Raw genomic sequence first — 16,935 nt, forward strand, 5'->3', positions numbered from 1 at the left:
GTAATTACATAACCTAGTAATTACATAACCTAGTAATTACTTAACCTAGCAATTAACCTGCTCTTTCGTTCCCGTCACTTTATAAAATCTGCTCGCGAACTTCTCGGACACCCCGTGCATATACACCCCGTCTCCATCCCCTATTCGTCCGGCTGCCCGATCGCATCCTCTTTCGCTCTCCGTTTCGCTATCTCTGGGCGCGATGCGCGGAGATTTTTTTTTTTTAGCCCGTTCGTTCACCGCTATGATGGGTGTTCTCGTTCGCCAATAACGGATCTTCAATTTCGTTGTTCGCTTCGTCGAAATTTTCGTGACTCTCGGAAGCACCGATAATTCAGCGGCGATCAATCACGGCCCGGTTTCGGGTAGAGAGAGAGAGAGAGAGAAAGAGAGCGAGAGAGAGAGAGAGAGAGAGAGAGAGAGAGAGAGAGAGGTCGAACCGGAGCTCTCTCGATCGGGATCCGACCGTTCGCCGCGCCTGGCCGCGCGTGTTTTCTTTTTGCCGAACGGCAATTTCGTCGGATCCCGTGGGCGGGGATAAAGAGAAAGCGGAAAATCAACGGGACAGCGGTAAATATTTCGAGAACCCGAGAGAAACGCGCGGGGTGGAAACGGCACCAAAACGAGACCCGCGACGCCGAACCCGTCGATTGATCGATACGAATCTAGGAAAATGCCCTGTCGCATCGTGTCGATCGTTCGTTCGACGAGTTAGTATTAAATAATTCGGGAAGAGTGTCTCCATGCTTCGGAGGAATTCGAGCTGAAAAGCTTCTCGGAACGACGGGGAGATTGTGTGAAGTGGAGGATCGATGAAAATTGATGTCAATCCTTTACCGTATTTTATTTATTTTTTATTGGACTCGCTTCGGAGTTCTCTCGTTCGTTATAAATAAATCACGCCATGATAATTGTAATAATTTGTAAATAATACCATGTAAATAATTTCCATAAAGTTTATTTTATTTAAAAAATTGTTAAAAACTGTCAGCTACCATGCGAGTCACAAAAATTCGATTTTATAATAAATAAATAATGCTCCGAGTTACATCAAATAAAAACAGTATAAATCTGAACAAACACTATGTATTTCCAGTTAAAATAACTTCGACTGCGATAAACTATTAAATAAAAAAAAAACGAAATTACTTCTCCAACAGACAAATACGTACAATATTTAAACAATCGTGTAAAATGTTATCGGCTCCTCCCAGAAAACTATCGATTCGCCAAGATCCAACAGAATTAGTCACCGCGACGTCGCAGCGGTGTTTCACCCGGACGTTCGCACGCGTTAGGCGAATCGTTTCTCATCCGCGCGAGTCGCCGCCGCCGTACGACAGATAATTAATCTATGAATTTTTCAGTTTACTCTGGAAATTAGTGTTTCGTCGTGCCGGGTTACCGGGGCGCTCTTGGTCTAACGAAGAATTCTAATTTTGAGAAAGCTTGGGCTTCGGCTTTTGCCGGCTCTGGTCGGAGAGAGATACGGAGAAGGATGAGGAGGGGGACGACGAGAATGAGAAGGAGAAAGAGAAGGATATAGAGATATATATAGAGAAGGAGACAGAGAAAGATATAGAGAAGGAAAAAGAGAAGGAGACAGAGGAGGATAAAGAGAAGGATAAAAGGAAGGATAAAGAGAAGGATAAAAGGGAGGATAAAGAGAAGGAGAAAGAGATGGATAAGGTGAAGGGTAAAGAGAACGATAAAGAGAAGGTGAAAGACAGAAAGAGAGGAAGAAAGAAATACTGAAAAAGAGAGATAGAGGGAAGAAATTAGAGAAACAGATATAAGGACAGAAAGAGAAAGAAAAATGAAGACAGGAATAGCAAGAGAAATGAAGACAGAGAGAGAAAGAAAGAGAGACTGAATTAGAGCGAGAAAGAGAAAGATAGCTAGAGAGAGAGAGAGAGAGAGAGAGAGGGCGGGATGGATGAGCCGGGCGGGGCTGCAGGCAGGATTTAATATATTTCTCGTCTTATCTGGCCTTATCTTCCCTTAAAGGCGATTCGCAGCGGCGAGGGAGCAAAGGATGTTGGCCCACTTTCGCTGTCTCGTAGATTTTATCGGTAATGCGGGACAAGATAGGGCCCCGGGTGAGGCTCCTGATTTGTTGGCCGCCGCGATAAGAATTTGTATCTACTTCTCGTCGTTATTTCATTCCTCTTTTATCGGCGCCTATGCCCGCGACCGTCGCTCAACCCGCCCCTTGAGGGGATTGGACCGTTTACCCTTCGACCTGCCGCCCGCGCCCTTATTCCCCCCCGTCGCCTCCCTCTGCCCTTACCCTTCCCCCGTCGACCTGTACTAGTTACCGTACGCGCGACGGCTAATGGCTCAAACGGGAATCGTTCGGGGGTTAATTGTTACTCACGGTTCAGCTCGAGCGTGATCGAGGACACCTTCGGCTCGATCAAGCCTGTGTTGCGCGCCTGGCAGGTGAAGTTCGAGCCCAGGTCCGAACGCCTGATCGCCTGCAGGGTCAACCTGTCGGAGAAGACAATCAATTTTCCATATGCTAAGACGTTTAGATTAATAAGGTGGTGTTAAAATCGTGGGCGTAATTAACACTTTATGTCAAAGTTATGTCAAGGTTATGTTAATTGATTATTTCATTGTAGTGCTGTGTTAATTACACATATTTATTTCATTGCAGTGCTATGTTAATTAAATTATATTCATTTCATTGCAGTGCTAGGTCAATTAAACATATTTATTTCATTGTAGTGTCATGTCAATTAAATACATTCATTTTGACTTTGTTTTATTTATTTTACTCATAGAAGGTATATAATATTTAAAAAATTAAACAGTATTATTTTTTTCTTAAGTTTCTATTTCTTCTGAGAAAATTGTTAAGAAAATGGTACAGTAAGGGTTAATCAGAAAATCTCGGTATAATATATTTCTCTGTTCGAATGAATTTGTTTACTTGGCCAATTTTATTAATTTTTCTTGCCACCGTATAAATTCGAGTGCTTTGCTTTTTACGAGTCGCCCTTGTCAATCGATTATATCACTAATTTTTAGAAGACTGGAAAGCAGACCTGGGTAAACATATTTGCGTCTCCATATAGAACAACAATTTATTTCCATATCGAATAAAATATTGTCCGTAATAATTAATTGATTTTACAAAGATACAATAATTATTTAACATCCATATTTTACAATATGGACCTGAATTTGATCAGGTTCAAATCAATATATTCTTCGTGCCGCGTGTAATGGAAATATAATTCAAACATTATTCCCATGAAATTTGAAATTGCCAACAAATGTTAAACGTTGCAATTAAATTAATTATTAATACAGAGGAACGTCGATAGATTATTTTTCTATAGCTCGAGTTCCTCTCTCTCTCTCTCTGACATATCAATCGTGCTGAACAGAACTACAAATAGAAAATACACGTGAAAAATACAGAAAGTTAAATAATTATCTGTGGAATATTGTAAGAAAATGCAATCACGATAAATAATTTTCTTTACTAAATTACTACTTTTTTTTAAGTAATATTGGTATTTTTAATATAATGGGGAATAAATCTTGAAATATTATTTCAGGCAAACGAGAGTGATTTGTAATTTTTTAAATATTAATCATATGTGAATTTGACATAATTTTGACATAATTTTGACATAATTTTGACATAATCTTGAAATTATCTTGACATAATTTTGCCATAATCTTGTCACAATCTCGACTATATTTACTCAGGTACAACATCGACCAATCAAAACGCACCTGTTCTCGATAACGTCGCCGGCGTTCTTCTCGTACTCCTCGTCCCTGATCTCGCCGTTAACCAGCCACCGCACCACCGGCTCCGGTTTACCTGGAAAAGTAAATTAACAAATTGTAACGAAGACGGCTGGAGAGAGAGGGGAGGAGGGGTTCGCGGCGTAACAGTAATTTACAGGAAGGCCGATCGCTATCGGGTAACCATTGACGCCGAGTTACGGCGGAATGTCTGCCGTGGCGCCCGCGAAAATTGGCTCTCCGTCTTTCGGTAACTCGGCGAACGTCCCGGCGCGTCGCGTTTATTTTAATTGCTCCTCCAGGATGTCGCCCTTCAGTAGGGGGAGGGGGTATAAGACCTTCCCACCTCGGAGAGGACCCTTTAGGAATTTAGTATGGAGAGCCTCTTAAATGTAAAAGGCGGGCGGAATACTTATACTTAAAGTAAACCCGAAGTAAACCGGACTTATTTTTCGGGAATTATAAAATCATTAATAACGGGAAGACGGTGGTTTTCACGGCGAATTTTACTGTGGCGGGGACAATGGAATTACACCGTAATACCCATGGTGCTTGAGGGATCCCGGCGTACCGGGGCCACGCGACTCTCCACGGCGGAGGAAAAAAAAAATTCCGAGATTTAATAAATATCTCGGAACCCATGTCGCATCGATTTACGATGCTGGTTATGGGATGGGATTGCAGCGTTATGGGACGCAATAGAAAAACGTAAAAATTTACTTAGTCGAACATTTATTCATTATTGTTGATTATTTTGATATTTATTAAAATTCTATAATTTAATTAGTCTTAACTATATTAAGCCCTATTAAAATATCTGATTGCGGTGGCTTTTATACTATAATAATGTTATAATATTCTACATACTAAATATCTAACAAAAATGATTTTACAATTTTCACAATTTTCACAATTTTTCCAAATTTCCCAAAATACCTTAAATACAAGTTTTACCACTTATAGAGTATAACAAACGTCACATACTATGGAGGAGCATGTCCGCGACGTGGCAGTCCATCGAACCCGACCGGCCACCGGCGGAGATTCGACGTTTATGGTCGCGGCCGGTTAAAAGTATTTTCGCCGGCCCGTAAAGCCCGAAGTTTCGAATCCGGGGCGAATCGTCTAAATTGCAGCCGATCCCGGTTTCGCTTTTAATATTTCAGCCGCTTTGAACCCGCGCAAACCGGCGCGGAGGAGGGGGGGGGGGGGGGGCGCCCGGCCCCTGTCTCTCTATAATTGATATTTATCGATCTATCCCGGCGAACCCGTAGAAAACTATAACGCGGGGGAGGAGCGCGCGGCCGGTTATCGGGGCCGGGGCCGGGGCCGGCTGCGAAGTCGTCCCGAGCGCAGTTTTTCCCGCCGGTGGCATCGAAAACTTTCGGGTATCGGTTAATTTCAAAGTTCCGGCCGGGGGGCCACCCTTTAGTGGCATCGTCGAAGCTCTGTCTAACCCATCGCCTCCAACTGTTTTCCCGATTTTCGGCCACGGAAAAATCGCTTTCCCGCCGTACGTTGCGATCTGTTGTTGGCTGGGCAGAAAATGGCAACAAATATTGTGATATTTATGTTCAATTCTTTCGTATTTTAGGATGTTTTATTATGATAGCGTAGGTGGCAAAATTTATTTTTAATAGTAAGTGACGTTGTAAATGACGTTGGTATTATAGAATATTAGGTGGAATATTTAAAGGTTGAGAAATAATTTACAGCAGATTAATTAAAAATTATCTTTTGGGTTTGCTGGGGATTTTGATGGAATTTTCAAATTGTGTATAATGTATGTAGGAATGGGTTTATTAAAGTTTTAATTACAGTTTTAAAAATATTATTGCCTTTTTTACACATTGATAATAAATAATTGACATTATTGCCTTTTTCTTTGATCAGTAAATAGCAATAAGTAAAAAGTGAAAATAACGAAACAGTACTAATAAGTAAAGAGCAATAATATATTAATAACAGCAATAATAATGCTAGCAAATAAAAAGTAACAACAACTAAAGCCTTGTATCAAAATAAGCATTAAAACCAAAGAAATACAAGAAAATTGAAAAATCAATAACAATTACACATAAAAATTATCAATAACAATTTCTACGAAATCCTACGCTAACAATAAATAAAAAACAACGTAACAATTTCCTTAAATTATTGCAATGCCACCACTTCTATTCAACCGTACCATTCCTTCAATAAATCCGAAAAATCCAACCATAATTTCGCAGTCATCGATTGCTCAACCACCGCGTCGAGCGGCCGAAAGGGTTAAGTAGCCGGCAATCGAATAAAGAATCCGGTAAACGGCGCGTGCTGATCGCGGGCGCGAGTTTACACGGTTTACCGAGGGCGAGGCAACATTTCATATGCGTCGGCCTAATAAATAAGGGTTCGAGAGGGTGGCGGCAGCGATCTCTTTAAGCGGCTAGGGTTGGGGAAGAAGGGTGAAGGGGGGCGAAGAGCGCGGGACCCTCTTAGCGGGGAGGGACGGCTCGCGGGAGAAAGCAACGTTTATCGGAAATAAATGGTTCGACGAGGCGAGCGAGAAAGAGCGATAGATAGAGAGAGAGAGAGGGAGAGAGGGGTCGTTCCGTGGGTATATCGTATCGAGTTCCATTCGAAGGAACGTTTCCGCGGATAGACTCCGTATTATATCACGGATTTACATATCTCCCTCGAATAATACCGCGGCGCCGCGCGGCCAGATGCATATTTTTATTGGAAAAAGCTGCCGGTTATGGTGATAAAACGGGCACGAATGATATACGGGCATTATAAGAGTCAGGTATGCGCCGGTAATGGGTCAGAAATCATAAAGCGAGAAAAAGCGCGGCGCGAGGACGGCGCGGAAACGGCGAGAGGGTCGGACCGGGTGGGACGGTGACGGGGAAGGGGAGGGGGAGGGAGGGAGCGGACAGAAGCGGCGCGGCCGCGTCTATCGAGCGTCGGAACGGTGAAATTCTCTGCCCCGGCGAAGGGAAAAGGCGGGCCGGGGTGGAAGAACGGTTTACGTCCCCCTCCTTTCATTGTTATTCACGATGGTGTACGGTGCTGGGAATCGCAATTTAATCAGGACGACGCAACATCGCCGCGACACTTAAAATTGCAAGCCTTGATCTCCGACGGAAGCGCAGCCTAGATTAGCTCCGGCCGTCATTGTTATTCACGATGCTCTCGCGATCTAGATTGCGTTTTAACCGTCTCGTTGTTTCCGATTCTCGTCCTCTCCTCCCGCTGCCTCCCCCCTACCTCTTCCCTCTCGACGTCCCTATGTCGCTCGTTTCCTTTTTCCTGCCACTTCGCTTTTACCGACCCTGTCCACCTCTGCCCCCCTCCTCACGACCGTTTCCCGCCACTTTATCATCGATCAGAAGGTTTCAGCTCGCGCAATTAGCCGGCGCCGCCGGTGAACTTATACATTATGGAGGGGGAGGGGGGAAGGGGAAACGGCGTGTCCCGAAACTATTTTATCGTTTTAAATGTTCCGCGTCCAGGTTGTTGAACGAAACGTTTCGAGATGTATGGACGATAGATCGAGCGTTGTTGAGTTTGTTTATTGGATGAGATGTTAGAGGGAACTTTTGTTTTATTTCGTTTTGTTTGTTTTCGAAATGTATTCCTTTTTATTTGTCTATTTTATTTGATTTTCAATTTTACTCTTTTTTATTTCATTTTGTTCATTTTTCAATTTTATTCCTTTAGGTGAATTTATTTATTATAAAATTATTATGGAATATTGTAGAAGGTAATTTATATTTATTATAGAATTTTACAATTTCACCCTTTCTCATTATTTTATCTTGTTCATTTTTTAATTTTATCTCCTACTCATCCTCTCATCTTAATAATTTCAGAATTTTTTCTTTTTTTTTCCTTCTTTTCTACTATTTTATTCTCTTCGCTAGTTTCATTAATTTTTCTTCTCTCGCTTCGTCTACTTTTCAATAAAAACGAATACAATTCAACATATATTATTGGACGAATATAAAGTTAATTTGTCGCCGGAATAGTAATCGACGGCACAGCGATCGGTAACCCCGCAGTAGTCGGCTCGGTTATCCTATCAAGCGGGGTGTATCGACCCCCTTTTCATACGTCCGCCGCATCGATTGCGATTAATTAACATGTTACGCGATGATTGAGTTTTGATGATGCTGAATTGAGGCTCGATAATAAAAGGCAACTAACTATGTACCGCACGTGAAAATTGTATTACTGTGAAAACGATGGAAGGATTGACCTGCACTGTTTGAAAGATGGAAGAAGAATACTGTGCACCATATCGAAGCCGAAAGAGGAATTCTCATGGCGTGTACTGTTCAAGGGATGAAGAAAAATGATTTTCGCTGACTGTGCAAGTTACCTCGAAGACTATATTAAATTATAAGAGCCTCAGAGTCAACACTGGAGTGCAAAGGGTTAATAAATTGTGAACGTTGCATTCTTAACCTCTTCCACTCGAGTTAGCGTTTCAAAATTATTTGCATAAATACCGTCAAAGCTTAGATTTAAAAAATTATTGAAACTGAAATTCTTACATGAGCCACGATACTCAATTTTATATGCGTAGAATGAATTTTGTTACATAAGATGAAAATAGTAGAAACCAGAGAAATTATTTCAGTTAATATGGTTCCGAGTGCAAAGGGTTAACTATCATATAACATAATATTCCCAATTCCAAATGACGAACAATGGACCAAGATATTTCCATTGCAATCATCCACCACAGTTAAATAAAAAAAAAAATAAAAATCATACCAAACTAATAAACGACTTAAAAGTTATATTATTGTATAGAAGATTAAACTAAAACAGCGTATCTACATATATTAATGCATAGAAGATTGCATTCGATATCAACTCGCGGCAGATCGAAGATCAGGGGATTCGTGTCAGTATATGGTCAGCCAATGGTTCCGTTGCAAAGGATTTTTCATCAGGTGTACAGGGTTAGAGAGCGTAGGAAGGTAGTTAATTCGTGAGCGAAGCCGTGAGCTCGTTTGCACGAGTGCTTAGGGGCAAGGACGACGCGGAGACATAGGAGGACGAGGAGGAATAGGAGGACGCGTGGCTGCGGAAAGGGAGAAGGACTAGGCGGTCTCGCCTCGGTCTCGGCTCTCTCTCCCGGGGTCTGAGTTAGGTCCCCGGTTAGGTCTGGGAATGGCTTCGGTACGCCCCCGGCGTTGACTTTAACTGTCGGACTATATTCGAACTCCCTACTCCTCCTCCTCCTCTCGCTTAAAACGACGACAACACGGAGCCGCTATCTGCGCGGCAGGAGGCACTAAAGTGCGGATTTTAATCCGCGGATACCGGACGATATCTTGGAGGATTAAGCCGAAGGTCCGCGCAGCTACTCGGCCACATCTAACAAGTTTACCGTCGTCGTCGTCGTCGTCGGTTCGAACTCTGCTTAAGGCAAATACCCTTCTCTCGGCAGGGCTTCCGAGACCCTCGCCAGATTTCGGAGTTGAACGCCGCTCTCTACAACGCCCTTCGGGTACCTCTTCGACTACTCCTTCGAATACCCCTTTAGATACCCCTCCGGGTACCTCTTCGAATACCTCTTCGAGCGTCTCCGCTCCAGCAACCCTTCCCTTTATCCTCCGTCCCGCCGCTTTTCTCTTTCGCCGCCAATCATCCCTATTCAGGACGCTTGATTCGGGATCAATCGATCAGCCGAACTTCCCGGCTCTCGCACTCGGCGCGACGCATAATGATCCCCACCTCCCTTCCTCCCTTCTCTATCGTCTCCGTCGCGAGCGCGCTCTCTTCATTAACAACTACGATCCGGCCTGATCATTTATTCAACAGCTCGCGCGAACTATGAACACACAGGCTTGGCCCGGATACACGCGCGACTGTCGCTCTCTGAAAAATAACGAGAACCAAATACTAGCTGCTGCCGCTGCCGCCGCCGCTGTTGCTGGTAGTACCAGCTCGCTAACAATTTACGATGTCCTCGCTAACAAAGCACGATGTTCGCTAACTAACTTGTTGCCCGGGAAGATGGGGAGACATGCTCGCGAGACGTTCGAATCTCTATCCGCGAGGACATATTTTAATCCGCGGGTTTAATGATCGCGATCTTATCGGGGACTGTGTCTTGGTGGGAGAGGAGTGGGGGAGGCTAATTGGAAGATACGTCTGCGCCGTGTCTGCGATGTTTGTTAGTGGAATAAGAGCTGAAGGGGGGAGGGGGGACGTTCCATGTGTAACGCGACGAATGCTTCACGATGCGCGCGGATAAGAAATCGCGTCGTCCCCGAAAACACGAAAGAGTATCGTCGCCGCGCTGGAACGGAGCCTCCTTCTTCCATATTAATTTGTTATTATTAAGACAGCGGGGTGGTCCGTTCAAACGGCGTAATTTTCGTCAAACACTTTATTATACAAAGATACTAATTGCTCGTCGCAGGACGACCATTAGCGCGGAAAGGGCGAGTACAAAGGGAACGCGGCGCAGCGACTCGCAATGTGTGCGTGTGTATAAGATAACTCTTGTGTAAAGACATCTCTTAGGCAAAGACATCTTTTAGGCGCGGGTATGCTAATTATGATATCAGAAATGCAGGGTGTTCATGCGAAAAGTATTTAATGTTTTCCTTGCAAAAATAGCGATCGTTGGAAAATTTTTGGCAGAGGGAGAAGTGTGTGCGAACCGCGGAAGAGAGGAAATTCGCAATATTTCTAATGGGCAAAACGCGGCAAGCCGTGCGCGATACGGAATAGGTCGTCGCCGATGCGAGGACGGATGCGAAGCTCTGCGGATCTCTCCGTCTGTCATCTACGCGCGGTCCGCGCTGCGGATCTCTCCCCTCCATCTGGCCACTGTCTTTTTCACTCTGTGTTTGCGTCTATCTCTGTTTAGCTATCCATTTATCTATGTCTTTCTCTATCTGTGTATCTCTGTTTCTCTTTCTCTATCTATCTATCTTTCTCTTTCACTATATATATGTTTTTATATATCTTTTTACTATATATATATGTATCTCTCTCTATCTTTTTTACTATCTATTTATCTCTCTCTTTTTATCTCTCTCTCTCTGTCTTTTTTACTATCTATTTATCTCTCTCTCATTATCAATCTATTTATTTGTCTCTCTCTCTCTCTTGCTCTATCTATATCTTTCTCTCTCTTTTATACTATCCGTCTCCCTCTCTCTTTATCAATCTATCTGTGTCTCTCTCCATCTCTCTACCTCTATCTCTATCTTTGTCTTCAGCGCTCTCTGTCTCTCCCTCGAATAATTTTTAATATCTCTTATGGCGGCAGCGGTGGGGATTGAGAAATAAATATCCCCCCTCTCGGCGGCAGGCCAATACGCCGCGAGAGCAGATTGCGATCCCGCGACATTATGCGTACCCCCCGGGGAAATAGGCAAAGTGCATCGCGCGCGCTTGATGACGCGAAAGAGGACGATGAAAATAAAAAAAGTGCCGCGGAGAGGAGAGAGAGAGAGAGGGACGTTTCTCTCCTCTCCTCTCTGTTGCCGCTGGATAATTATTCGAGTAAACTGGCTCTCTCTCTCTCTCTGTCTCTCTCTCTCACTCTGTCTCTGTCTCTCTCTCTTTCACTCGTCAGTTATTATTAAGATTTCTAATTAATAATTAGTGACAAGTACTACCAATCGTCAGTATATTTTTATAACATAATTATAAAATACGCATACCTGTCATTTATTCTAACATTTACTCACTACCATAGATAAAATAATAAACTACGAATAAGATCGGCAATTTCTGGGATAAATAGCTTCGCAAGGATCGGCAGCGTTATCGATGAATCGTGTTCGGATAATAGAGTAACCGACCGTATTGGAAAGCAGAGCCGGGAAGAGTTTGCGGTGCACTCGGCGCGCGAGAGGATAATATATTCAGAAAAATTTATGAACCGGGGATTGGAAGGAGAGCCGCGGCGCCATCGGGGCGAGTGAAATCGAGGGAAACTTTCGTTTTCCGAGGGTTGAAAGTAAAAAAGGGGTAGAAAGAGAAAGAGAGAGAAGGAACAGCTCGTCGCAGGAAACAATCAAATGTCCCGCGATTCCGAGCGCACGATCGCGTTCAAGAGGGGGCGAATAGGGCCGCGCTTTTATTATTTCTGACATATTATTTCCAAGTGTTGAATTCGGCGAGAAACGATTGCTCTCTCTCTCTCTCTCTCTCTCTCTCATTTTTCCTTCGCGAGATCCCGTATGCGGAAGGCGAAAAGGGGAAAAGGAAATTTCCGTGGATCCCGGGGTCCGGCTCTCGCCGTCGCGGAAGAGAGAAAAGATAGGCGAGGAGAACGTCTCACCTTTTACGCGCGTATATACATCGCGCTGAAGGAGAGGAGAGGAGAGGACCCTCGATTCTTTCCGGGCACGAAGTCAAGTAATTGGCAATAAATTCCGTGGGCCGGGCTTGCGAGTCGTAAAATTTTCTCGCCGCTATTGCCATAAATTATAGATAACACCCGGGAGGAGAGGCGCCCCGCGGCGGGACGGGGTTAGGCTTAGTTGTAAATCGCGAATAATAGAGCGATCGAGAGGATGATACGGATATGTCCGACACGAGGGGGGGGGGGGGGGGGAGAAAACCGGGCTTGATCGATTGCAACGCCTACGCCTGTTTATTAACCTTTCCGCGCCTCTGGGAGAACGATATCCTTCTTTTCTTTTCCAGGATTCAACTTTCTTTTAGCCTGGCGAAGCTTAACCCTTTATCACAGCTCTGCAGCGATTAACAGCTTCTTTGTCCTTAATGGGTCGCTAATAGAATGATTTATTTCGATTTGAGTGCGATAGAATGGATAGCTTTGTTTAATTGAGAGTAGAATTTGCATTTTAGAATTTTGGAGGTTATGTCTCTTTAGGAAATGATTGAATAAATTTTTGAGTTCGAGTATATGTTGTAATGATATCTGTTCTTCTATATTTTCTCCTGCCTATATTTATTTCCATTAATACTATTATTTTTGTTTTCTATTTTCTTACTATTATTATTATATTTTATTACTGGGCTTTTTTTTGAGGATTTTATTACTGAAATTTTTTTGTATTTCATTGCTGAGTACTTTTTAGTATTTTATTACTCAATATTTTTTGACGATTTTTTTTACTCAATATAAATGCCGCAATAAAATTATAATTAAAGTAACATTAAAATATCCAAATAAATTCATCGCGACAACTCTCGCAAATAGTAATTCTCACCAACATCAACTCTTTTGACTTTAACTCCTACAAATTTTTCTCGCGTACGACTCCTTCCCTGTTCACTATGCAGCGTTAATATCCCTCCGTCGCGATTCCAGTCGCGGCAAGTCGAAGATCAAACACATTTTTCCCGCGGACTACTATCGCCGAACTTGCAACTTGGATTACGCATGACTCTACCCCCTCTCTCCCCCAGAAGCAAGTTCACTTACACCGACAACCGGGGGACCGTCGATTCGCCGGTTTGCCAGGGGCGACGAGTAAAATTAAGACGAGAATTTCAGCAATATCGAAGTAGAATCGCGGCCGGAATGATAATAACGAGACGACGTCGACGTCGACGTCTACTCGCGACGGAGCTTGACGAAGTCGGGGGAAGTCGAAGCCGACGGTTTCCTGAGCGGGGGAGGAGGGAAGAAGAACTCTCGGGGCACGCGGATACGTGGAATTGGGTAAACGGCCGCGGCACCGGCAAGTTTTTAACGACGCGGCGCGGGACCGACGGGGGTAGTTTCAGCCGGGCAAATACGAAGAAGAGAGAGAGAGAGAGGGGATGGGGATCAACTCGTCGGCGGCGACGGAACTTTTTCCTTTCGTTCGGGATCGCTGCGAGGGCGAGGCGAAGGCGAAGGCGAAGGCGAGGAGGAGATCGAACGCGGTCGCTCTTTAGCTCGCCGCGAAATCGCCGGCCAGGAGAGACTTCGATCTGAAAATGGGGCGAGGGTCTACGCCGACCGGCGGAGGGTGCACACGCGGCGGGAGGGGAGGTGGAGGTGGTTGCCGGAGTCAGTGGTGTCGCCAGTTATTAGATCAGGCAAGTTTTTATCGACGAGCGGGAGCTAAGTGAAAAGTTCCACGTTCGGGGCGGACGCGACGCGACGAGACGCGAAAGGAAGTCCTTTCCGTCGAGCGGCGGAAGGGCGGAACACCGGAAGAATCGATGGGAAGGAACGGTATAAGGGATGGCAAGGGATGGTAAGAGATGGCAAGTAGGATGCTAAGAGATGGCGAGTAGGATGGCAAGGGATGGCGAGTAGGATGGTAAGAGACGGCGAGTAGGATGGCAAGAGACGGCGGGTAGGATGGCAAGGGGGAAGGTGGGGCTAGAAGGAAGCACGGGGGTACGGAGGATCAAGCGTTCTACCGGGAGAGGAAGCGCCGAACTACCAGGGTTCCGGTGTTTACTTTGGCAACTGGATCTAAATTTCTGTTTATAACTGCGGCAACTTCTTCGTCCGCCTTAAAAGATTATTTCCTCCTCTCCGGCCCCATCCGGCCTCCCCCTTCCCCTCCGGCTCCAGCCGGTTACTCTGGCCCTGCGGCCACCCTTACCCCAAACCCCCCACCCCCCCCCCCTTTTACAGAGTTTCCCGTAGACGTCTCCCTGTTCCGCGAATCGATTCCGACGCAAGCCACTGTCAACGATCACGCTGCTTTTGGCATCCCTGTGCTTTTATCACGCCGCAGTTTAACCCTTTGCACTCGAAGCCATTTCAACTGTAATCCTAACATAACTTTACTAACATATAGCATTTCCAGTTTATATAATAATATATATTTTATGCGTATGAAATTGAATCTTTTAACTCGTGCGACAACAAAATTATACTTTTAATAAATAATATTAATAAATTTTAGTGGTGCCTCAGAGTCACCACTCATTTCTTATCGCGAGACAAAGAGAGAGAGAGAGAGAGCAAGAGAGTGAGAGAGTGGAAAGGCTCTAAGAAGAAAAAAGAGCACAGTTCGTAGCGATCACGACGATGACAACGTTTCTTACCGCGAGAGAGAAAGAGAAAAAGAAAGAGAAAGGAATAGCGAGAGAGAGAGAGAGATAAAGGGAGGCGATGAGAAGGAAAAAGAGCACGGCCCGCAGCGTCCGTGGGATCGCGAGAAGCGCGGGTACACCCGTTGGTCGATATCGAATTCCTGACGGAGCAAACAAAGCGTCCATATAAATATTGCGAGCAGCGGCGGCCTTCGCAATAAAACGCGCGGGGTCCGCGAATTTTTTACGAGGCTCAAAGGGCAGAGAATGGAATTCGTCGTTTCTCGTTTGAATAAGCGGATCTGGTATCGCGCGGCTCGAAATCATTTTTCTCGCGTAAATAACCTACGCCCGTCGATACACGTGCCCGCACAGAGCCACACGCGCGCCGGAACACACGGATGGAACGAGAGCTAGATAGAGAGAGAGGGCGTGCTAGAGAAATAGTTGGAGAGAGAGATTTAGAGACAGAGAGAGAAAGAGAGAGGGTTAGAAAGAGAGAGAGGGAAAGAGAGAGAGAGGGTTAGAGAGAGAGAGAGAGAGGGAAAAAGAGAGGGTGAGAGAGAGAGAGCAAGAGAGATAGTTGGGGAGCAAGAGAGATAGTTGGAGAGAGAGAGAGCGAACGAACGAGAGAGATAGTTAGGGAGAGAGAGAGAGAGAGAGAGCGAACGAACGAGAGAGATAGTTAGAGAGAGAGAGAGATGGAAAGAGCGAAAGAGTGGCACACATCCACAAAGGATGGAGCGCGAGAGCGGTCTTACAGAGGGCGGGAAAAGCCCGATAAAAAGGCAGAGAGAGGGACGGCCGGCGCGACGTCGGGGCGGCGGGGGTGCCGGGGGGGGAGGCAAAAGTCACCGCTCGTGAATTAACATTTAATCGGTGAAGTATACGCCGGTGTAATTTCACATTGGCGACGAGCGTTTCCGAGGTTCGGCCTTCGATTGAATTGCAAATCTTCGGGCGAAGTGCCGCGAGCTCGGCTGGGGGGAGGGAGGGGGGATCCCGGGACGCGCAGGGGTGCCCGATAAATCCTCGAATATACGAAAGTCGGGGCGTTGCCCCGGCCCGGCTGGCGAAATTTCGCGTTATTTCGAACCGCGCGTGTCGAAAATCTTTACTCTCTCTCTCTCTCTCTATCTATCTCTCTCTATCTCTGCTTTGCCGCGGAAAATCCGGCTGCGACGATAGAGACGGAACAGTTTATCTGCCGGGAGCAACGAACCCCCGGTTCGCCGCCGGTTACTTGGGTATTAATCGCACGACGCTCGTCGCTGTCCCGCTAATAGAACAATTACTTGGTGCCTGTTTCACGATAAATCATTAGCGACTAGTACGGTCGGTACAGTTTGTGACTCTGTCGAGAGTGCAGTAATTGGCTGTGTGTGTGATTTTTCGGGGGGCGGAGGGACTAGTTTATAAACTAGTGGAATGCTTTATGCAATTGAAATGCTTCTTCAAATTATTTTTTATGATCTTTATATTTTTATGATTTTTATATTTTTATATTTTTTATTGTAGCCGACTGAATCAATATTCAAATTATCATATATCTCACACAATTCCACAATTTTCCTAACACTTCCACAAGATACAAATATCGAAAAAAAAAAAAATTAATAAAAACAATTATTTAATATTTCCACTCGATCAAATAAAATACCATAATTCCATGAAATGTTCAACCTCATCTCTCGCGGCATTGAAAGGTGTTACAGCGAAAGAATTAACCATCTCGTCCCCGAAAACGAGACATGGAACCAACAAGGCGACGCGAAAGGGTTGTCGTCGGTGGCCGGCGACGTTCCGCGGCCTCTTTAAAGACGATTTACAATTAAATGAAAATTCTGGTGCCGCGGGTTTCCGAGCCCCCTCCGCCCCCACCCCGTCCCCGGGGATCGTTTGCAGCGGCGGTTACCGCGAGCGTATTGTTAAGGATAAGCCGATCTTCTCGATATTCAATTTATACGCCGCAGTGCGTATGATCGATGCGCGGGCGCCGATGCAATTCCCATCGAATCTGCATACGGCAATATTCCGACGGCTTCGAATTTCGATGTATTCATCGGGGCGGCGGCGGGGCCGTTTCGACTAGGAGAGGCATTGAATCGTAGTACACACCGCGCCGGGGTATTTGTACCCGTAGTTATCCGGGCTACGGCCGTAGTTTGGTGGGTCGACGGCGGCTTTTTTTTTTCGCGG

The 16,935-nt window shown here is 45.2% G+C and overlaps 1 protein-coding gene across 1 annotated transcript in view; it reads right to left on the minus strand.

The window, feature by feature from the left end:
- LOC144468342 (kin of IRRE-like protein 1) overlaps positions 1-16,935 on the minus strand; it is a 123,021-nt gene that overhangs the window by 57,894 nt on the left and 48,192 nt on the right. Inside the window, exons 4-5 of the mRNA XM_078177753.1 lie at positions 3,751-3,841; positions 2,378-2,490 (exon numbers count right to left, since the gene is read on the minus strand). Of these exons, the coding sequence (XP_078033879.1) occupies positions 2,378-2,490; positions 3,751-3,841 (204 nt within the window). The remainder of the gene's footprint in view (positions 1-2,377; positions 2,491-3,750; positions 3,842-16,935) is intronic.

Source organism: Augochlora pura, chromosome 4, assembly GCF_028453695.1.
Source record: "Augochlora pura isolate Apur16 chromosome 4, APUR_v2.2.1, whole genome shotgun sequence".
Taxonomy (NCBI): domain Eukaryota; kingdom Metazoa; phylum Arthropoda; class Insecta; order Hymenoptera; family Halictidae; genus Augochlora; species Augochlora pura.